The sequence below is a fragment of the Haliotis rufescens genome, unplaced genomic scaffold (assembly GCF_023055435.1).
Source record: "Haliotis rufescens isolate VD_foot unplaced genomic scaffold, xgHalRufe1.0.p SCAF_8, whole genome shotgun sequence".
NCBI classification, from domain to species: domain Eukaryota; kingdom Metazoa; phylum Mollusca; class Gastropoda; order Lepetellida; family Haliotidae; genus Haliotis; species Haliotis rufescens.
Window position 1 is genome coordinate 22815884 of NW_025964372.1, and position 23953 is coordinate 22839836.

Consider the following 23953-nt stretch of genomic DNA (forward strand, 5'->3'; position numbering starts at 1 on the left):
TTATGTCCCTTATGTGTCCCTCCTATTGACCAATCAGATTCCACCTCTCATATCCCTTGCATTTGCTTCAAATATAATGGCGGCGCTCAGTCAAGACGATCTGATCAAGTTAATCGAACATAAATTTCACATTTCCTGTCACAGAAACCCAGTGCATGTGGATTGTAGCACAACACTTGAGCACGTGAAAATGTTTCGAACATATCTGTCGGCGCCTCGTTGACGGTACACGTGTTTTGTAAACGCTGCAGTCGACCGAAATCGGTACGGCAGTCGCCTTGTTGTTTACGAACAGGAAGGCGATTTCGATTTTCGATTTTGATTAGACCATGCACAGACCCGTTAGTCCAGCCAAAACGTAACTCCTAAATTCAAGCCTAGTTTGGTAAGTGTGGAAACTGGACTTCTACAGTCAGTTAACGCCCTTGCCTCGCGAAGATGTAAACATCTAAGGCATGCATCACTTCGGGCTTTCTTCCCACGTCAAGTTGACAGTCCGTGATATAAAATTTTGCTCAAAGCGGCATAAAACACAACTCACTTACTGACTTTGATACCCTGTTTAGTATTTATGAATGAACAAAGAAGTTCCAAAAACCATTTTATGAATTGACCCGCCCGAGATCAGTGTTGTCCACTCAAATAAAAACCCACACTAGCTTATCAATTAACACACATATAGCGTAGGAATTCCATGAATTGACCCAACCGAGTTATCCAATCAAATCCAACCCAAAAGATATCAACACGCATGACACAGGTGTGGCGTAGGAATGAATGTCACCACCTGTCTCTCGACCACGTGGGTTTTACATGTAAATAGCGACTTTTCTCAGCTCAGCTGTTTGGTATAAGAAAGTCACACAACATACATTGCTTTAAAAATCTAATAGTTATATAAATATCTTTCTCTCACAAATGCTGAATCCGTTTGTGCAAAACCGCATGTGCATGACCCGGATGAAAGGCGTGACCATAGACTGTTATATATGATGACCCGGATGAAGGGAGTGACCATAGACTACTATAGAACAGTTGACATTTCACACCAAGGTGTGCCTTGAGAATATCTTGATCAGGAATTCACTATCTAATACACTAGCGGGCACTACAATTGTCAATGCTATTTTCACTCAAGATTTCCTGATATTGTTTCAAGGATTGTCAGGTTCGGTCGTGTAGCCTAGTGGTTAAAGCGTTCGCTCGTCACACCGAAGACCCGGGTTCGATTCCCGTACAATGTGTGAAGCCCATTTCTGGTGTCCCCCGCCGTGATATTGCTGGAATAAAGCGGCGTAAAACCATATTCACTCTCTCAGCACCATACCCATGGTCGTGGATTTTAGAAACGTGACAAACACCAGAGACCTGCATCACGGGCTTAGCTCCCATACTAAGCTGACACGCCGTGACATACCGTATTCGACGTAATAAGCGCCCCGCTCTAATAAGCGCCCACGGCGATATTTGCTAATATACTGGCTAGTGAACAATTCCAATTAGCACCCCTTCTGATTGATAAATGTACACAAGGCTATTTATTCGTGCATAATACGTTTGTTATATGCACCCTTAATTATGGGCAATTAATTTCTGGAAAAATATATCTGTCGTTTATAAACATTTCGGCATAAACCACGAAATTTACGCTCTCTGAACTCAAAAATATATATTCTAAGAGCCCCCTATTTCTAATTTTGAGAGCGCCCTGGGCGCTTATTATGTCGATACGGTAACTGGAATTAAGTCTCCGCATCACTTTGAAAGTATTCGCACGAAGGAAACGCGGTGCACTTTGAAGTTTCCTGTTGTTTTACTTGTGTTTATTTTAGGGATTAAGATTGAGGGGCGGTGTCAAAAACGGACCTGCGCTCGACTGACGTGATTACTGAACTTCGTTCACTTTACCTTAATATACACTCACCGTGTGCAACACTTGAACCGTGAAAACATTAACGTATATAATTTATATCATTTAGAGTTAGTGAGTGAATTGGGTTTAACGCTGCTTTGAACAGTGTTCCAGTTATATCACGGTGTGTCTGTCAACTTAATGTGGGAGGAAGGGGGCACGGGTGGCCCAGTCGTCTAAGGCGCCGCGATTCGCTGTGCAGAGTTGCGTCCCTTGTGCACGCCAGAAACCTATGATTGTTGGTTCGAAACCCGGTTCGTCCCGATTATGTTTCTAGGTTTGTCAGCACCATACCCATGCTCGTGGGTTTCACCGAAGTGGTAAACGTCTGAGATCTGCATCACTTCGAGGTCCCCCCCACCCCATGTGTGAAGTGGGCACAATGTGTGAAGCCCATTTTTGGTGTTCACCGCCGTGATATTGCTAGAATAGTGCCAAAAGCGGCGTAAAACCATACCCTCTCAATCGTTTGTCAAGAGCCTCATCTTCCAGATGGCATTTATCATTACCTTCATCACATTTCAGACTGGACGCGAGTGATACCATATTGTTAGACATATATGGTCGAAAGAAAACGGGCGGTGGTGGGTGGATGGTGGGTGGATGGTGGATGGTGGGTGGTGCATAACTGATTTCCAGGTGTATATAAAATAGAAACTATTATCCATAATAACCCTCCTTGTCATTTTCACATCCAACCTCTAAATGTCTATAAAGACTGGACAACTTCGAAGTATTCCATTTCGAATGTTGGTTAAAAGACAAGGCGAGAGCGAGATAATTTGAAAATTGCTGGTTTTACTGTGAATGCATCTTTCCCAATGCCTACACGTATAACTGTTGAAAAAAAAAGAATAAACTTACCGAATCAAATAGGTGAGATTAAACATCACGCTTCGCATTCTCCCTACTGAGTGAAATTAACAATGATCAAACAATGCTCAAAACGAAACATTCGCTCCAACTCTTCTCAGTTACATACGCGGGCGTGGACCGATGCTCATGATGTCAATCACTGGATTGTCTGGTCCAGAGTCGATTATTTACAGACCGCCGTCATACAGCTGGAATATTCGGGAGTGCGGCGTTAAGCAACAAATAAACAAACAAACAAACATACGCGGACGCAGGGTGCGCATTTCTCCCCGTTGACGTATACTTTTTATTCAACTAAATCATCTGGTAACATGTTTCTAAACAAAAACAGCAATAAAATGCTTTCCGAATGATATGCCAGCACTTTTGTATTTATAGTGCTCCCCTCTTGTCCCCAAAAGTCGTGATTCCCTCTTACCAGTTAATGTTCGTGCGTGCGTGCGTGCGTGCGTGCGTGCGTGCGTGCGTGCGTGCGTGCGTGCGTGCGTGCGTGCGTGCGTGCGTGCGTGCGTGTATTCTGCACTGTACATATATCATGTACAATCTTTATTCACAAATGTACTATATTTCGTACGGAGGCACGCACGAACGCCCGCACACACGCACGAACGCCCGCACACACGCACACATACATATATCACAATGTAATGAAATGTATGTAGACAACCTCGTAAAAGCTTATGCCAAATCCATTTGATTTTCTCGCATACAATATTAATGAAACAACTTGTCAAACAGATTCGTGTGCTAGCGGACTTGTAATAAGATGATGAAAAATTGAGGAGACATGTAACAAAACTGAACCACACATTATAAGCATAATTTACATAACATTTGCCATGGCTTTTTTTAAATTTTATCCACCACTCCCTAAAATAAAGATTTTGAAAGTTCCATGTATGCATATATATTGTAAAACCTACATATATGAATCATACAATAGAGGTGACAATAATTGTGAGCATGGGTACATGTAATTGAATGGTATAGACGTTCAGTTTAGTTCCTGTCGCTCTGGTTTTTATCTAAGATAAGTCCTATTGACGACCTTTCTTCTTATCAATCGGCCTATCCGAGGAGAATGTCTATATAAATACTCGTGGCTGAAGTATCACTCCTTGCAGAAAACCATCTGGCCAAGGTGAGTACATTGTTTTGAAAGGCGATTCACTGGATTAAAAAATATAAGTCCATAAAAAGAAATGAACCTTCAATGGCAAAAACCTGAATTAAAATTGAACTTAACTGTAAAATATACCTGAAATGGTTTTACAAACGAATATCGAAAATATATAATATTTTCTATTCTCTGATTACATAATCCTTAAATTAGAAAAAAGAATATCGTTCACATACATCACTTTTATTAACATCCAGTAATTGAAATGAAATAACAATGAGATGACCCCAAGCAATTATTTTTCAGTTTTAATATTATTTATTTTCCAGCGTGATCTTGCACAATGAACTGTCTGACTGTTATCTGTTTGTTCGTGGGAGCCAGTTTGTCCTCGGCTCAGTAAGTAAAACGGTTTTTCCTTCTATTCGGATTGATCATTTGTGTCTAAATGTCAGGTCGATAGGTCTAAAAAAATAAAAATGAAAAATCCCTTTTAAAATAAAAACTGCCTTGCAAAGAAAAGTACACACCCAGGGTTGATGGTGGCTAGACTTGAAATAATAGATATGTTTATTCGAAGGTCGTGTATTTGATATGTTTTGTATGTTTGTTGTTTAACGCCGCACTCAGCAATAATCCAGCTATATGACGGCGGTCTGTAAACAATCGAGTTTGGTCCAGACAATCCAGTGATTGATATCATGAGCTTCGATCTACGCAGTTGGGATACGATGACATGCATCAACCAAGTCAGTGAGCCTGACCACCCGATCCCGTTAGTCGCCTCATACGACATGCATAGTCGCCTGTTTCCGCAAGCATGGGTTCCTGAAGACCTATTCTACCTCAGATCTTCACGGGTTGCATTTAATATGGACATCGTAGGCGATACTACATCCATCATATCCATGAGATTCTCATACCAGAGAAGTCCAGTAACGTTTTGATAACGTGTAATTTTTGGTTCGAATTCAATTTTTAAGTGAATACTTTCTTTTGCTGGGCAGTTTATGGTTTCTATTCCTCTCGCGATTTGTTATAATTGTTTTGACGTTTTTTAGATACATTCTAAACACTCAACTCCCCTAAACGTCTGCTGAACTTGACAGGTATTTGTCGTCATGTGAAAAGATACAGGGTAGCCTTGCTGACAATACGGGGCGGTCGGGTAGCCTAATGGTTAAAGCGTTCGCTCGTCACGCCGAAGACCCGTGTTCGTTTCCCGACGTGGGTACAATGTGTGAAGCCCATTTCTGGTGTCCCCCGCCGTGATATTGCTGTAATATTGCTAAAAGCAGCGTAAAACCATACTCACTCACTCACTCACTCATGACAATACAATTGTAATTGTTGTACGCGTATTGCAACAGTGTCTCAGCTATGTTTCAACATAATATCAGCAGTGTCCTGACATAATCTCAGTAGTGTTTAACATAATCTCAGTAGTGTTTAACATAATCTCAGTTGTGTTAACATAATCTCAGCAGTGTCCTGACATAATCCAAGCAGTGATAAAACAAAACTTCAGTAGCGTTACACATGGCCTCAGTAGTGTTTAACATAACCTTAGCAGTAATAAAACACAACTTCAGTAGTGTAACACATGGTCTGAGTAGAGTTTAACATAATCTCAGTAGTGTTAAACATAATCTCAGTAGTGTTTAACATAATCTCAGTAGTGTTTAACATAATCACAGTTGTGTTTAACACAATCTCAGTTGTGTTTAACATAAACTCAGTAGTGTTTAACATAATCTCAGTAGTGTTTAACATAATCACAGTTGTGTTTAACATAATCTCAGTAGTGTTTAATATAAACTCAGTGGTGTTTAACATAATCACAGTTGTGTTTAACATAATCTCAGTAGTGTTTAACATAATCTCAGTTGTGTTTAACATAATCTCAGTAGTGTTTAACATAATCTCAGTTGTGTTTAACATAATCTCAGTAGTGTTTAACAAAATCTCAGTTGTGTTTAACATAATCTCAGTAGTGTTTAACATAATCTCAGTTGTGTTTAACATAATCTCAGTAGTGTTTAACATAATCACAGTTGTGTTTAACATAATCTCAGTAGTTTTAACACAATCTCAGTAGTGTTTAACATAATCTCAGTAGTGTTTAACATAATCTCAGTAGTGTTTAACATAATCTCAGTTGTGTTTAACATAATCTCAGTAGTGTTTAACATAATCTCAGTAGTGTTTAACATAATCTCAGTAGTGTTTAACATAAACACAGTTGTGTTTAACATAATCTCAGTAGTGTTTAATATAAACTCAGTAGCGTTTTAACATGATCTCAGTTGTGTTCAACATAATCTCAGTTGTGTTTTACATAATCTCAGTTGTGTTTAACATAGTCTCAGTCTGCTAGTGTTTAAAGTGTTTTAAGTATCCCCAACAGCCTTTAACATAACGTCAATTGTTTTTGGCATAATTTCAGTTGAGTTGTAGGCTGGTTGAGTTTATTACGTGGGTTAGTGAGTGAGTAGGCTGATTGAGTTTATTGGCAGGGTTAGTGAGTGAACAGGCTGATTGAGTTTATTTGGTGGGTTAGTGTGTAGGCTGATTGAATTTATTGGTTGGGTTAGTGCGTGAGTAGGTTGATTGAGTTTATTGGGTGGGTTAGTGAGTGAGTAGGTTCATTGAGTTTATTGGGTGGGTTAGTGAGTGAGTAGGCTGGTTGAGTTTATTGGGTGGGTTAATGAGTGAGTAGGCAGATTGAGTTTATTGGGTGGGTTAGTGAGTGAGTAGGCAGATTGAGTTTATTGGATGGGTTAGTGAGGGAGTAGGTTGATTGAGTTTATTGGGTTGGTTAGTGAGTGAGTAGGCTGATTGAGTTTATTGGATGGGTTAGTGAGTGTGTAGGTTGATTGAGTTTATTTGGTGGGTTAGTGAGTAGGCTGATTGAGTTTATTGGATGGGTTAGTGAGTGAGTAGGTTGATTGAGTTTATTTGGTGGGTTAGTGAGTGAGTAGGCTGATTGAGTTTATTGGCAGGGTTAGTGAGTGAGAAGGCCGATTGAGTTTATAAGGTGGGTTAGTGTGTAGGCTGATTGAAATTATTGGGTGGGTTAGTGAGTGAGTAGGCTGATTGAGTTTATTGGATGGGTTAGCTAGTGAGTAGGCTGGTTGAGTGTATTGGGTGGGTTAGTGCGTGAGTAGGTTTATTTGAGTTTATTGGGTGGGTGGGTGAGTGAGTGAGTAGGTTGATTGAGTTTATTGGGTGGGTTTGTGAGTGAGTAGGCAGATTGAGTTTATTGGGTGGGTTAGTGAGTGAGAAGGCTGATTGAGTTTATCGGATGGGTTAGTGAGTGAGTAGGTTGATTGAGTTTATTGGGTGGGTTAGTGAGTGAGATGGCCGATTGAGTTTATTGTACGGGTTAGTGAGTGGGTAGGCTGATTGAGTTTATTGGGTTGGTTAGTGAGTGAGTAGGCTGATTGAGTTTATTGGATGGGTTAGTGATTGGGTAGGCTGATTGAGTTTATTGGGTGGGTTAGTTAGTGAGTAGACTGATTGAGTTTATTTGATGGGTTAGTGAGTGAGTAGGTTGATTGAGCTTATTGGATGGGTTAGTGAGTAGGCTGATTGAGTTTATTGGATGGGTTAGTGAGTGAGTAGGCTGATTGGTTTCTTTGGGTGGGTGAGTGATTGGGTAGGCTGATTGTGTTTCTTGGGTGGGTTAGTGAGTGAATAGGCTGATTGAGTATATTAGGTGGGTGGGTGCACGTGAGTGAGTGGGATGGGTGAGTTTATTGGGTGGGTTAGTGAGTGAGTAGGCTGAATAATTTTATTGGGTTGGTGAGTGAGTGAATAGGCTGATTGAGTGTATTGGGTGGGTGGGTGAGTGAGTGGGGTGGGTGAGTTTATTGGTTGGGTGAGTGAGTGAGTAGGCTGATTGAGTTTATTGGGTGGGTTAGTGAGTGAATAGGCTGATTGAATGTATTGTGTAGGTGGGAGGGTGGGTGAGTGAGTGGGTTTGATGAGTTTATTGGGTGGGTAAGTAAGTGAATAGGCTGATTAAGTTTGTTAGGTGGGAGGGTGGGTGAGTGAGTGAGTTGGATGGATGGGAGGGGTGAATTTAGGGGGTTAGTGAGCGGGGTGGGTGAGTCTATTTGGGGGTGGATGGGATGGGTGAATTTAGGAGGTTAGTGAGTGGGGTGGGTGGGTAGATGTTTTATTGAGGGCATTATATGTGAATTCCGATAACTTTCATGACAGTTTCTAAACATTTGCGTCATATTGGAATTGTTATAATGTTTTCCAGAACTATCGACTTGAGGCCCTATGACATCACTGCCCAGAATCTCTTCACTGTCAATGACGTTGATAAGGACCAGGAAATGTCCCATTCTGAACTGGTCCTGTCCTTCAATGGCTACGATGCTAACTGTACGTATGTGTTTGTATTTGTGTTTGTTTGTGTTTTTGATAATTTTAAACGTTTTCTCATTGTTTTTCTAATTCACAAATTCAGGGGTCTAAATGCCCGAATAATATTGGCTTGTTTGTTGTAAACGGCGCAATATGCAATATTCAAGCTATGTGACGGCGGTCTGTTAACAATCGAGTCTGGACCAGACAATCCAGTGATTGGGACCATGCACATCAGTCCACGCAATCAACTAAGTCACCCCGTCTGACCACCTGATCCGTTTAGTCGCCCTGTACAACCAGCATAAGTTGTTCGAGAGTTGTATATCTTAACCCGGAATCCCCAGGGGATGCTTGTATATTAAATAATACCACTTCCTCATTGGAAAGCAATGCTGACCAGCTCGGGTAAACTTGCCATTTGTTGCTGTTATTCGCTCGTCTCTAAACTCACCATTATACTTACAGTTGACGGTGTAGTATCACGTGAGGAATATACTACGTATACCACTCACCAGAATCCCGCCATGTTTGTTCTCACGCATGCGCTGTACGACATCTACGACAGTGACAAGAACGGAGTTCTGACAGAGTATGATTACGAGCAGCTGTACAAGTTGTGGGATGGAAACGGTGGGTGAAACTTATTCCTTTATCGTATTTAACTATAATCTTTGGATTTGAATAATGGGATTCTGATACCGATAAAGGCTATGATCTACGGTATAATGCCTCTTGCTAGGTCCAGCCTGCCCGCCCTCCTGTCAAATTATAGAAGAAACAGCGCACAGCTTGCTGCGCGAACCAACAGTGGAACCAGTTTTGTGTAGCTTTAGCTGTGTAATGAAGGCTATCATTAACTGATTGATTGATGACGTCGAGCGTCTACCTCTACAGCGGAAGATCGGTGGTTCGATCCCCGGCCGTGTCATACCAAACGACGTTAGGAAGACGGTACTTGTTGTTTCCCTGCTGGGCTCGTCATTAAGGGGCTAAAACAAAGACAGGTCGGCTTGGAGTCAGTATGCTGTGTCTGTGTGGGGTATTTACGTCGCTATATGATCTTTAACGCAACCTTTAGACCCCATTCACTTCACTGGTGTTCTATTGTTTCAGAAAATGGAATTGTGAGCGAGTTGGAGTTTGTTCACTGGTGGACAGTTGTAAGTAGTGATTCGTTCTGTTGGAACATTTTCAGTGGATAAAACCCAAACACCATGCACACTCGAAAATATAGTTATCCTTAGTTAAGCGGGTAAAATAATAATTCTGATTGCGGTGTCAAGGCCGTAAAATTCCATCATTGACAATATTTTAGAGTTAATGAGGCTTCAAGGCAGGCGACCAAGAGATATTTTTAGCATTAGCTTTAGTGCTAAAGTTTGTACAATTTTGATTCTGAGTGAGTTGGGGTTTACGCCGCTTTGAACCTTATTCCAGTATTTTTCGCGGCGTGTCAGCTTAATGTGGGAGGAAAGCCCGAAGTGATGCAGGTCTTAGACGTTTGCCACTTTGGTGAAACCCACGAGCACTGGTATGGTGCTGACAAACCTAGAACCAAGATCGGAGCGAACTGGATTTCGAACACACCATAATATGTTTCTGGCCTGTCAAAGGGACGCAACTCTGCACGGCAAATTGCAGCGTCATGGACGACTTTGTTGTTGCCTTTGTTTCTGAAAACTCATGTGTCACATGTCTTCAACTCGTTTTTATACAATCTCATTAAAATCAGATCTTAGTTCTCGCTATCGTTAAACAAAGATCTGAGGACATCACATTACGGGTCACGTCAGAACAACCTTTCATCCAACCAATCAGAGCGTCGCTTACCAGATCATGAAAGTGACGACGGAAGGTGTTTTCTATTCATGCAACCTCGGAATATTTAACTGAGGGTAATTCGAACGACAGTTACGGGTTTTATGATTATATCCATACAATCTAGGCCATCTATAAGCCATTCAAGAATGTTCTTTTGTCAGTTTTAAGTTTTTTAATCGAGAATACGTCAAAATATGTTTCGAAGCGTAGTCGCCAGTTTGAAACTTGTGTCGTAAAGCTCGAGAAAGCTGCCTTCTGATTGGCTAATGTCGATTTCTTGTCAGTCATTTCATAAGTCGGTCAAAAATCGCGAAAGGTCGTTCTGACGTGACCGGTAATGGGATGTCCTGAGATCTTTGTTTGGCGGTAGCAAAAACTAAGATCAGATTTTAATGAGATTGGTTTTTATATTACCTGTTTTTGTATGTAATCCCTTCTGTTTTGTATGTCCGAGCAGACACTGACGTCACTTGATCACCTTCATCACCCTGACGCCACTTTCGCTCCATCCCCGGCCACCAAGTAGGTCCACCAAGTGACCAGAGCTGGCAACACGCAGTGTTGTCGTGATGGAAGGACAATCGTTGTAATAAAAACAATTAAACACATAAAATAGAAGTTTACTCTTTGAGACATCCATGAGCAATATCCTGCCCTGTGACCCAGTGTGTGGATGACCTGGTGTTATGCTGCATTATTCGTCGTTCTTGTGTCCTGTCCGTTGAAAGCATTTACATGCTTGATACTCCCGGGATAAACCGAATGTTGACTAAATGCTGTCTTTGTAAGCAGCCTAACTTTCCACAGATATTCTCTGTCTTGTTTGAATTGTGGAAAGTTGTGACTGACAAACAAGACACTGACTGGTCACTGAAGGGACATCGACACCTATATAGACTGAACAACTTCGAAGTATTCCATTTCGAATGTTGGTTAAAAGACAAGGCGAGAGCGAGATAATTTGAAAATTGGTGGTTTTACTGTGAATGCATCTTTCTCCATGCCTACACGTATAACGAATTTTTTATATAGAATCGAATAGGTGAGATTAAATATCACGTCTCGCGTTCTCACTACTGTGCAAAATATACAATTATTTGACAATGCGAGATATTTTATATGTGTCAAACTGTCTCTGTGAACGTACTAAAGACACAAGATTGCCGAATGGTGGCCGAATATCGCGTTCTCTTTAACGGGCACTTCGACTTTATACTCTAGTACCAATAGGTCGATATTGCGAAAATGCTCAAAACGTGGGTCGATGCTCATGATGTCAATCACTGGATTGTCTGGCCCAGACTCGATTATTTACAGACCGCCGTCATATAACTGCATAATTGCTGAGAGCGGCGTTAAACAGCAAATAAACAAACAAAAGCAATACATTGCTTTCCGAATGATATGTCAGCAGTTTAGTATTTATACTGCTCCCCTCTAAGTTAATGTGCGTGCGTGCGTGCTTGCGTGCGTGCGTGTATTCTGCACTGCACAATCTTTATTTACAAATGTACTATATTTCGTACGTACGCACGCAAGCCCAAACACCCACACGCCCGCACGCCCGCACGCCCTCACGCACACACACATGGATTTTGGAGCGTTCCGTAAATAGTGTTATACGAGGTATGTATGTATGTATGTATGTATGTATGTATGTATGTATGTATGGATGGATGTATGGATGGATGTATGTATGGATGGATGGATGGATGGATGGATGGATGGATGGATGGATGGATGGATGGATGCATGGATGCATGCATGCATGCATGCATGTATGTATGTAAGAACTGCAACTGTGATGTTATTATTGCCTTTGTATCATACCATCTTGTGAACCTACCCATTGAAATCACCAAAAATGGACAAAACTGGCTATAGGGCAGTCATCAAGTACCTGCAACTGAAAGGGCTAACTCAAACACAGATACATGCTGACATGGTCTCAACTTTAGGGGATGATACCCCTTCCTTTTTCACTGTACAGAAGTGGGCTGCGGAATTCAAGCGTGGCAGAGAGAGCCTTGACGATGACCCGCGTCCAGGAAGGCCTTCAACAGCAACCATTCCGGAAAACATTACCCGGGTGCATGACATGGTGATGGTTGATCCACGATTGACCACTCGACATATTGCCAGTGTTGTGGGCATCTCTCATGAGAGGGTTGAGCACATTATCACCAACGAGTTGGGAATGACAAAAGTTTCTGCAAGATGGGTGCCAAAGCTCTTGACAGCGGATCAGAAACGTGTCAGATTCCTGACGTCCCGTGACAATTTATGCCGTTTTGAAGCAGATCCCGATGATTTTGGCCCGATTTGTAACCATGGATGAGATCTGGATTCATCACTTTCAACCAGAAACCAAAATTCAGTCTAAACAATGGAAGCATCCGGATTCACCACCCCCCCCCCCCCCCCCCCCCCCCCTGCTGACCTACTGAGACAGTTGCGTGAAGCTATCAAAGCTAAGCGACGGGGAATGCTCACTAAAAGAAGTCCTGTTCCACCAAGGCAATGCTCCTGTTCACAAATGGGTGGTTGCCATGTCAGCGATCCATAATTGTGGCTTCAAACTCATTGACCATCCCCCTTACTCACCCGATTTGGCCCCGTCAGACTTCCACCTGTTTCCCAAAATGAAAAAGGAACTAGCCGGTCGCCATTTTCCTAGTAATGATGACGTCATTTCCGCTGTGAATGACTTTTTAAGGGTGGCTGAATAAAATTTCTTCTTGACCGGCATCCAGGCCTTGCAGCATGGCTGGCAAAAGTGTGTAAACATGGAAGGAGACTATGTGGAGAAGTAAATGAAAACCATCGACTTGGTACGGGTCTTTCACAGTTAGGCTTAGAACTTTTCAGCCAGCCCTCGTATTTATATATATTGTCACCCCTACACATATGAATCATAGAATAGAGGTGACAATAATTGTGAGCATGGGTACATGTAATGGAATGGCAAAGACGTTCAGTTTAGTTCCTGTCGCTCTGGATATTATGTAAGATAAGTCCCATTGACGACCTTTCTTCTTATCAATCGGCCTATCCGAGGAGAATGTCTATATAAATACTCGTGACTGAAGTATCACTCCTTGCAGAAAACCATCTGGCCAAAGTGAGTACATTGTTTTGAAAGGCGATTCACTGGATTAGAATTGTAATTCCATAAAAAGAAATGAACTTCGTATAAAATGGTTTAACACAACGATTATGGAATATACATGAAAATAGAAAAAAATCAAGAGGAAGTATATCGTTTACACATATCACGTTTATTAACACCAAAAAAAGGAAATGAAATGGTAATGAAGGGACCTCAAGCAATTATATTTCAGTTTAAATATTATTCATTTTCCAGCGTGATCTTGAACAATGAACTGTCTGACTGTTATCTGTTTATTCGTGGGAGCCAGTTTGTCCTCGGCGCAGTAAGTGTAAAGGGTTTTTCATTGTTTTGGGTTGACGATTTTTGCCTAAATGTCAGGTGGGCAGAACAAACAAAATAATATTTAAAAAAATTCCTTTTCAAATAAAGAGTGCCGGACAAAATAAGTATTCATCCAGGTTTGATGGTGGCTAAAACTGAAACTAACAGAAATGTTTATTCGATGGTGGTGTATTTAATACGGGCATCATAGGCGATATTACACCCGCCATGGCAATGAGTTTCTCACAACAGATAAGTCTAGTAATGTTTTCATAACGATTGTCATGTTTTGCTTGAATGCAATATTTATGTGTATACTTTCTTTTGCTTGGCAGTTTATGTTGATTGGTTGGTTATAATTGTTGTGTTTTGAAGTTTTTAAGAAAGTAGCTTTCTCGAGCTCTACAGCACTCGGTTCAACCTGGCGACTTCTATTTCAGACTACGCTTGAAAAATATGTCGACACAGTTCTCGATTAAAAGTTTGAAAACTGATCAAACGAACATTCCGGATTGTCTAATATATGGTTGAGATTGTAGGGCAGTGCTTTCCACGTACTGTGTAACGCTTCCTCCGTTCAAATGTTTATCCCACGGAAGCGAGAGATAGACGATAATTTTGACGGAATCAACTCTTCGGGCCGTAACTGTAGTTCGAAATACCCCGTGTTAACGTTTTCGAGGTTGCATGATTTGAAAACACATTCCGACTGTCACTTTCATGATCTGGTAAGAGACGCTTTGATTGGTTGGATGAAAGGTCGTTCTGATTTTACGCGTAATGGAATGTCCTCAGATATTTGTTTAGCGATAGAGAGAACTAAGATCTGACTTTAATGAGATTGGAACAGTTTGCGATTGGCAGGGAAGTTACCTTAGTACATAGTTTACTTACCTTAACCCATTTCTAAAATTATTGATATTAGTGAGCTTTATCGAAGGAGTGAGAGGGATGGATGACTTAACTGGGTGGGTGGGTGAGTTTATTAGGTGAGTTAGTGTGTAGGTTGAGTTTATTGGGTGGGTGGGTGAGTTTATTTGGTGACATAGTGTGTAGGCTGATTGAGTTTATTGGGTGGGTGGGTGAGAGAGTGGGGTGGGTGAGTCTATTTGGGGGTAGAAGGGATGGGTGAATTTAGGGGGTTAGTGAGAGGAATGGGTGAGTTTATTGGATGGGTGTTTTTATTGAGTGTATTATATGTGAATTCGACAACTTTTATGACAGTTTCTAAACATTTGCGTCATATTGGAATTGTTATAATGTTTTCCAGAACTATCGACCTGAGGCCCTTTGACATCACTGTCCGGAATCCTTTCACTGCCAGTGACGTTGATAAGGACCATGAATTGTCCCATTCTGAACTCGTCCTGTCCTTCAGTGGCTACGACTCTAACTGTACGTGTGTGTGTGTATGTGTGTCTGTGTGTGTGTGTGTGTGTGTGTGTGTGTGTGTGTGTGTGTGTGCGTGCGTGCTTGCTTGCGTGCGTGTGTGTTTTGATGACATTGATAGTTTTCTCATTTTATAGAATTGACAAATTCAAGGGGGCCTAAATACCTAAATAATATTGGTTTGTTTGTTGTTAAAGTCGCACTCAGCAATATTCCAGCTTTGTAACGGCGATCTGTTAACAATCTAGTGACTGGCATCATGCACATCAGTCCACGCAATCAACCAAGTCACCACGTCTGACCACCTGATCCATTTAGTCGCCCTTACGACCAGCATAAGTTGTTCGTGGCCTTTGTATCCTTACCCGGAATCCCCAGGGGATGCTTGTATAATACCACTTCCTCATTGGACAGCAATGCTGACCAGCTCGGGTAAACTTGTCATTTGTTGCTGTTATTCGCTCGTCACTAAACTCACCATTATACTTACAGTTGACGGTGTAGTATCACGTGAGGAATATACTACGTATACCACTCACCAGAACCCCGCCATGTTTGTTCTCACGCATGCGCTGTACGACATCTACGACAGTGACAAGAACGGAGTTCTGACAGAGTATGATTACGAGCAGCTGTTCAAGTTGTGGGATGGAAACGGTGGGTGAAACTTATTCCTTTATCGTATTCAACTATAATCTTTGGATTTGAATAATGGGATTCTGATACCGTTAAAGGATATGATCTACGGTAAAGGTATGGCTACGGTATAATGCCCCTTGCTAGGTCCAGCCTGCCCTCCTGTCAAATTAAAGAAGAAACAGCGCACAGCTTGCTGCGCGAACCAACAGTGGAACCAGTTTTGTGTACGTTTAGCTGTGTAATGAAGGCTATCATTAACTTATTGATTGATGACGTCATAGACTGTCATTTTAACCGAGCATTATCCGCCCTTTAATACTGACTGTGGAACACACGTTCTATATACATGCACATAGTTTCAGAATAAATTGTATATTGGGTGTAATTTGTAAGACGTCCACACATATCCAATTTAAAGTGACATACGGTGTAATGCTGTTGATTCGAACAGTATTCTCCACAGTCAAATCCAGATAGACAAAAGACAAGGTATGTAATTCACGATGTGTGAAGTCCAAAACGTGCAGGTGTTCAAATCGGTTCATTTTCTATGACCTGACTGATCATCATCCAACATGGCCTCCAGATATTTTCCATTTTAGCTATGATAAAAATGATAGAAGAATGTCCCATCAATGTTTACACCTATCATAAAAATGTACTCAGGAATTTATCTCCAGCAACATCCCTGGTAATAATAAAAAAACAGACCGCAAGAGTTACCCATAACATCAAAATTAGACATTTCCAGAGTGCAAAAAGAGCCCTTATCACAAATGGTCGTTTCCTTATTAATAGATCATAGACCAGAGTAATGTTCAAATGTATATGACACTAGCGTTCGGACCGTCTCCGTGGTGTAGTGCGTCGAGCGTCTACCTCTACAGCGGAAGATCATACCAGACAACATTTAAAAGACGGTACATGTTGTTTCCCTGCCTGGGGCTCGTCATTAAGGGGCTAAAACAAGGACAGGTCGGCTTGGAATCATACTGTGTCTGTGTGGAGTATTCATGTTAAACTACGGCATAGTATCTCAGTGGGATAGCACTATAAATCGGCATCAGTCCGGACTAGTACAAGCATCAGTCCGGACTAGTACTAGCAGACAGACAGACAGACAGACACACGCACACACGCACACACGCACGCACGCACGCACGCACGCGCACACACACACAGAGAGAAACACACTCACATACATACGCACACACACACTTACACACATACACACAGGCACTTACACATACAGACACACGCACACACACACCCTAACACACTAACACACGGACACAAACACATTTACACACACAGACACATTTAACACACACTTACACACACATACAAACACACGGACACAAACACATTTACACACACAGATACACTTAACACACACACTCACACATACACACAGGCTGGAACATACACATACACACACACACTTACACACATACTTACATACTTACACTAACAATCACATACGCACGCGCACACATTTACACACGCACACTTACACATATACACACATATATTTACACACATCCGCGCGCACGCACACACATACGTACACACATACACTTACACACATACACTTACCCACACACTTACCCACATACACACACACTAAACACACAGACGTAAACACATACACACGCGCTTCCACACATACACACACACTTTCACACTTTCACACACACTTAGTTACACACACTTAGTTACACACACTTAGTTACACACACACACACACACACACACACACACACACACACACACACACACACACACACACACACACACACACACACACACACACACACACACACACACACACACACACACACACACACTCGCAATACATCGCTTCATGCTCTGCATTAAGCCACCTCCATTCACCTCACTGGTGTTCGATTGTTTCAGAAAATGGAATTGTGAGCGAGTTGGAGTTTGTTCACTGGTGGACAGTTGTAAGTAGTAATTCGTTCTTTTGGAACATTTTCAGTGGATAAAACCCAAACACCATGCACACTCGAAAATATAGTTGTCCTTAGTTAAGCGGGAGAAAATATTAATTCTAAATTCGGTGTCGAGGCCATAAAATTCCATCATTAACAATATTTTAGAGTTAATGAGGCTTCAAGGTAGCGCCAAGAGATATTTTTAGCATTAGCTTTAGTGCTAAAGTTTGTACAATTTTGATTCTGAGTGAGTTGGGGTTTACGCCGCTTTGAACCTTATTCCAGTTATTTCACGGTGTGTCAGCTTAATGTGAGAGGAAAGCCCGACGTGATGCAGGTCTTAGACGTTTACCATTTTGGTGAAACCCACGAGCACTGGTATGGTGCTGACAAACCTAGAACCAAGATCGGCGCGAACTGGATTTCGAACCAATCATCATAAGTTCTGGCCTGTCATAGGGACACAACTCTGCACGGCGAATTGCGGCGCCATGGACGACTTTGTTTCTGAAACCTTAGTATCACATGTCTTTAACTCGTATTTATATTACCTGTTTTTGTATGTAATCCCTTCTGTTTTGTATGTCCGAGCAGACACTGACGTCACTTGATCCCCTTCATCACCCGGACGCCACTTTCGCTCCATCCCCGGCCACCAAGTAGGTCACGTGACCAGAGCTGGCATCACGCAGTGTTGTCGTGATGGAAGGACAATCGTTGTAATAAAAACAATTAAACACATAAAATAGAAGTTTACTCTTTGAGACATCCATGGGCAATATCCTGCCGTGTGACCCAGTGTGTGGGTGACCTGGTGTTATGCTGCATTATTCGTCGTTCTTGTGTCCTGTCCGTTGCAAGCATTTACATGCGTGATACTCCCGGGATATACCGAATGTTGACTAAATGCTGTCTTTGTAAGCAGCCTAACTTTCCACAGCTATTCTCTGTCTGGTTTGAATCGTGGAAAGTTGTGACTGACAAACAAGACACTGACTGGTCACTGAAGGGACATCGACACCTATATAGAATGGACAACTTCGAAGTATTCCATTTCGAATGTTGGTTAAAAGACAAGGCGAGAGCGAGATAATTTGAAAATTGGTGGTTTTACTGTGAATGCATCTTTCTCCATGCCTACACGTTTAACGAATTTTTTTTATAGAATCGAACAGGTGAGATTAAACATCACGTTTCGCATTCTCACTACTGAGCGAAATATACAATTATTTGACAATGCGAGATATTTTATATGTGTCAAACTGTCTCTGTGAACGTACAGTTTTATTTTTTAGACACAAGATTGCCGATGGTGGCCGAATATCGCGTTCTCTTGAACGGGCACTTATACTTTTTACTCTAGTACGAACAGGTCGAAATTGCGAAAAAGCTCAAAACGTGGGTCGATGCTCATGATGTCAATCACTGGATTGTCTGGCCTAGACTCGATTATTTACAGACCGCCGTCATATAGCTGCATAATTGTTGAGAGCGGCGTTAAACAACAAATAAACAAACAAAAGCAATACATTGCTTTCCGAATGATATGTCAGCAGTTTTGTATTAATACTGCTCCCCTCTTGTCCACAAAAGTCCTGATTTCCTCTTACCAGCTAATGTGCGTGCGTGGGTGCGTGGGTGCGTGGGTGCGTGGGTGCGTGGGTGGGTGCGTGCGTGCGTGCGTGTATTCTGCACTGCACAATCTTTATTTACAAATGTACTATATTTCGTACGTACGCCCGCAATCCCGCACGCCCACATGCCCGCACGCGCTCACGCACACACACATGGATTTTGGAGCGTTCCGTAAATAGTGTTATATATATGGTATGTATGTATGTATGTATGATGTATGTATATATGTATGTATGTATGTATGTATGTATGTATGTATGTATGTATGTATGTATGTATGTATGTATGTATGTATGTATGTATGTAATGGTGTGACTGACAAAGAAGACACTGACTGGTGAGTTAGTGAGTAGGCTGAATGAGTTTATTAGGTGGGTGGGTGAGTTTATTTGGTGACATAGTGTGTAGGCTGATTGAGTTTATTGGGTGGGTGAGTGAGAGAGTCGGGTGGTTGAGTCTATTTGGGGGTAGAAGGGATGGGTGAATTTAGGGGGTTAGTGAGAGGAATGGGTGAGTTTATTGGATGGGTGTTTTTATTGAGTGTATTATATGTGAATTCGACAACTTTTATGACAGTTTCTAAACATTTGCGTCATATTGGAATTGTTATAATGTTTTCCAGAACTATCGACCTGAGGCCCTATGACATCACTGCCCGGAATCCCTTCACTGCCAGTGACGTTGATAAGGACCATGAATTGTCCCATTCTGAACTCGTCCTGTCCTTCAGTGGCTACGACTCTAACTGTACGTGTGTGTGTGTGCGTGCGTGCGTGCGTGCGTGCGTGCGTGCGTGCGTGTTTTGATGACATTGATAGTTTTCTCATTTTATAGAATTGACAAATTCCAGGGGGCCTAAATACCTGAATAATATTGGTTTGTTTGTTGTTAAACGTCGCACTCAGCAATATTCTAGCTTTGTTACGGCGATCTGTTAACAATCTAGTGACTGGCATCATGCACATCAGTCCACGCAATCAACCAAGTCACCACGTCTGACCACCTGATCCATTTAGTCGCCCTTACGACCAGCATAAGTTGTTCGTGGCCTTTGTATCCTTACCCGGAATCCCCAGGGGATGCTTGTATAATACCACTTCCTCATTGGAAAGCAATGCTGACCAGCTCGGGTAAACTTGTCATTTGTTGCTGTTATTCGCTCGTCACTAAACTCACCATTATACTTACAGTTGACGGTGTAGTATCACGTGAGGAATACACTACGTATACCACTCACCAGAACCCCGCCATGTTTGTTCTCACGCATGCGCTGTACGACATCTACGACAGTGACAAGAACGGAGTTCTGACAGAGTATGATTACGAGCAGCTGTTCAAGTTGTGGGATGGAAACGGTAGGTTAAACTTATTCCTTTATCGTATTTAACTATAATCTTTGGATTTGAATAATGGGATTCTGATACCGTTAAAGGATATGATCTACGGTAAAGGTATGGCTACGGTATAATGCCCCTTGCTAGGTCCAGCCTGCCCTCCTGTCAAATTAAAGAAGAAACAGCGCACAGCTTGCTGCGCGAACCAACAGTGGAACCAGTTTTGTGTACGTTTAGCTGTGTAACAAAGGCTATCATTAACTTATTGATTGATGACGTCATAGACTGTCATTTTAACCGAGCATTATCCGCCCTTTAATACTGACTGTGGAACACACGTTCTATATACATGCACATAGTTTCAGAATAAATTGTATATTGGGTGTAATTTGTAAGACGTCCACACATATCCAATTTAAAGTGACATACGGTGTAATGCTGTTGATTCGAACAGTATTCTCCACAGTCAAATCCAGATAGACAAAAGACAAGGTGTGTAATTCACGATGTGTGAAGTCCAAAACGTGCAGGTGTTCAAATCGGTTCATTTTCTATGACCTGACTGATTATCATCCAACATGGCCTCCAGATATTTTCCATTTTAGCTATGATAAAAATGATAGAAGAATGTCCCATCAAAGTTTACACCTATCATAAAAATGTACTCAGGAATTTATCTCCAGCAACATCCCTGGTAATAATGAAAAACAGACTGCAAGAGTTACCCATAACATCAAAATTAGACATTTCCAGAGTGCAAAAAGAGCCCTTATCACAAATGGTCGTTTCCTTATTAATAGATCATAGACCAGAGTAATGTTCAAATGTATATGACACTAGCGTTCGGACCGTCTCCGTGGTGTAGTGCGTCGAGCGTCTATCTCTACAGCGGAAGATCATACCAGACAACATTTAAAAGACGGTACATGTTGTTTCCCTGCCTGGGGCTCGTCATTAAGGGGCTAAAACAAGGACAGGTCGGCTTGAAATCATACTGTGTCTGTGTGGAGTATTCATGTTAAACTACGGCATAGTATCTCAGTGGGATAGCACTATAAATCGGCATCAGTCCGGACTAGTACAAGCATCAGTCCGGACTAGTACAAGCAGACAGACACACACACACACACACGCACTTACTCATACACACTAACACTAACACTAACACTAACACACGGACACAAACACATTTACACACACAGACACACTTAACACACACACTCACACATACACACAGGCTGGAACATACACATACACACACACTTACACACATACTTACATACTTACACACACAATCACATACGCACGCGCACACATTTACACACGCACACTTACACATATACACACATATATTTACACACATCCGCGCGCGCACACACACACATACGTACACACATACACTTACACACACACTTACCCACATACACACACACACTTACACACACACACGTAAACACATACACACGCGCTTCCACACATACACACACACTTTCACACACACACACACACACACACTTACAGCTACACAAAGTTACCCACACACAGTTACCCACACATAATTACACACACACAGACACAGACACAGACACACACACAGACACACAGACACACACACACACACACACACACACACACACACACACACACACACACACACACACACACACACACACACACACACACACACACACACACAAAGACGTCGCTATATGCTCTGCATTAAGCCACCTCCATTCACCTCACTGGTGTTCGATTGTTTCAGAAAATGGAATTGTGAGCGAGTTGGAGTTTGTTCACTGGTGGACAGTTGTAAGTAGTAATTCGTTCTTTTGGAACATTTTCAATGGATAAAACCCAAACACCATGCACACTCGAAAATATAGTTATCCTTAGTTAAGCGGGAGAAAATATTAATTCCGATTGCGGTGTCGAGGCCATAACAAGACCATGAACAATATTTTAGAGTTAATGAGGCTTCAAGGTAGCGCCAAGAGATATTTTTAGCATAAGCTTTAGTGCTAAATTTTGTACAATTTTGATTCTGAGTGAGTTGGGGTTTACGCCGCTTTGAACCTTATTCCAGATTTTTCGCGGCGTGTCAGCTTAATGTGAGAGGAAAGCCCGACGTGATGCAGGTCTTAGACGTTTACCATTTTGGTGAAACCCACGAGCACTGGTATGGTGCTGACAAACCTAGAACCAAGATCGGAGCGAACTGGATTTCGAACCCACCATCATAAGTTCTGGCCTGTCAAAGGGACACAACTCTGCACGGCGAATTGCGGCGCCATGACGACTTTGTTTCTGAAACCTTAGTATCACATGTCTTTAACTCGTATTTATATTACCTGTTTTTGTATGTAATCCCTTCTGTTTTGTATGTCCGAGCAGACACTGACGTCACTTGATCCCCTTCATCACCCGGACGCCACTTTCGCTCCATCCCCGGCCACCAAGTAGGTCCACCAAGTGACCAGAGCTGGCAACACGCAGTGTTGTTGTGATGGAAGGACAATCGTTGTAATAAAAACAATTAAACACATAAAAAAGAAGTTTACTCTTTGAGACATCCATGGGCAATATCCTGCCGTGTGACCCAGTGTGTGGGTGACCTGGTGTTATGCTGCATTATTCGTCGTTCTTGTGTCCTGTCCGTTGCAAGCATTTACATGCGTGATACTCCCGGGATATACCGAATGTTGACTAAATGCTGTCTTTGTAAGCAGCCTAACTTTCCACAGCTATTCTCTGTCTGGTTTGAATTGTGGAAAGTTGTGACTGACAAACAAGACACTGACTGGTCACTGAAGGGACATCGACACCTATATAGAATGGACAACTTCGAAGTATTCCATTTCGAATGTTGGTTAAAAGACAAAGCGAGAGCGAGATAATTTGAAAATTGGTGGTTTTACTGTGAATGCATCTTTCCCCATGCCTACACGTTTAACGAATTTTGTTTTATAGAATCGAACAGGTGAGATTAAACATCACGTCTCTCATTCTCACTACTGAGCGAAATATACAATTATTTGACAATGCAAGATATTTTATGTGTCTCAAACTGTCTCTGTGAACGTACTAAAGACACAAGATTGCCGAATGGTGGCCGAATATCGCGTTCTCTTTAACGGGCACTTATACTTTTTACTCTAGTACCAACAGGTCGAAATTGCGAAATGTCCCATGTATGTATATATTGTCATGTATGTCCCATGTATGTATATATTGTCACGTATGTCCCATGTATGTTTTTATCTCATGTATGTCCCATGTTTGTATATATTGTCATGTATGTCCCATGTATGTATATATTGTCATGTATGTCCCATATATTTATATATATTATAACCCCTACACATATGAATCATAGAATAGAGTGACAATAATTGTGAGCATGGGTACATGTAATGGAATGGCAAAGACGTTCAGTTTAGTTCCTGTCGCTCTGGTTATTAT

At 41.8% G+C, this 23953-nt stretch overlaps 2 protein-coding genes across 2 annotated transcripts; both read left to right on the forward strand.

Moving 5' to 3' along the window:
- The first annotated feature begins 3841 nt into the window (after nt 1–3841).
- On the forward strand, nt 3842–10727 carry LOC124139360. The gene is made up of 6 exons (XM_046506363.2): nt 3842–3929; nt 4238–4307; nt 8179–8303; nt 8754–8918; nt 9402–9448; nt 10567–10727. The coding sequence occupies exons 2-6, from the start codon at nt 4252–4254 to the stop codon at nt 10633–10635; spliced, it is 462 nt and encodes a 153-aa protein (XP_046362319.2). The 5' UTR covers nt 3842–3929; nt 4238–4251; the 3' UTR covers nt 10636–10727.
- A 2417-nt stretch (nt 10728–13144) lies between these two features.
- LOC124139317 lies at nt 13145–23046 on the forward strand. Its single transcript, XM_046506308.2, has 10 exons — nt 13145–13230; nt 13474–13543; nt 14813–14937; nt 15424–15588; nt 17488–17534; nt 18120–18184; nt 19783–19907; nt 20351–20515; nt 22257–22303; nt 22886–23046. The coding sequence occupies exons 2-10, from the start codon at nt 13488–13490 to the stop codon at nt 22952–22954; spliced, it is 864 nt and encodes a 287-aa protein (XP_046362264.2). The 5' UTR covers nt 13145–13230; nt 13474–13487; the 3' UTR covers nt 22955–23046.
- The last annotated feature ends 907 nt before the right edge of the window (nt 23047–23953 follow it).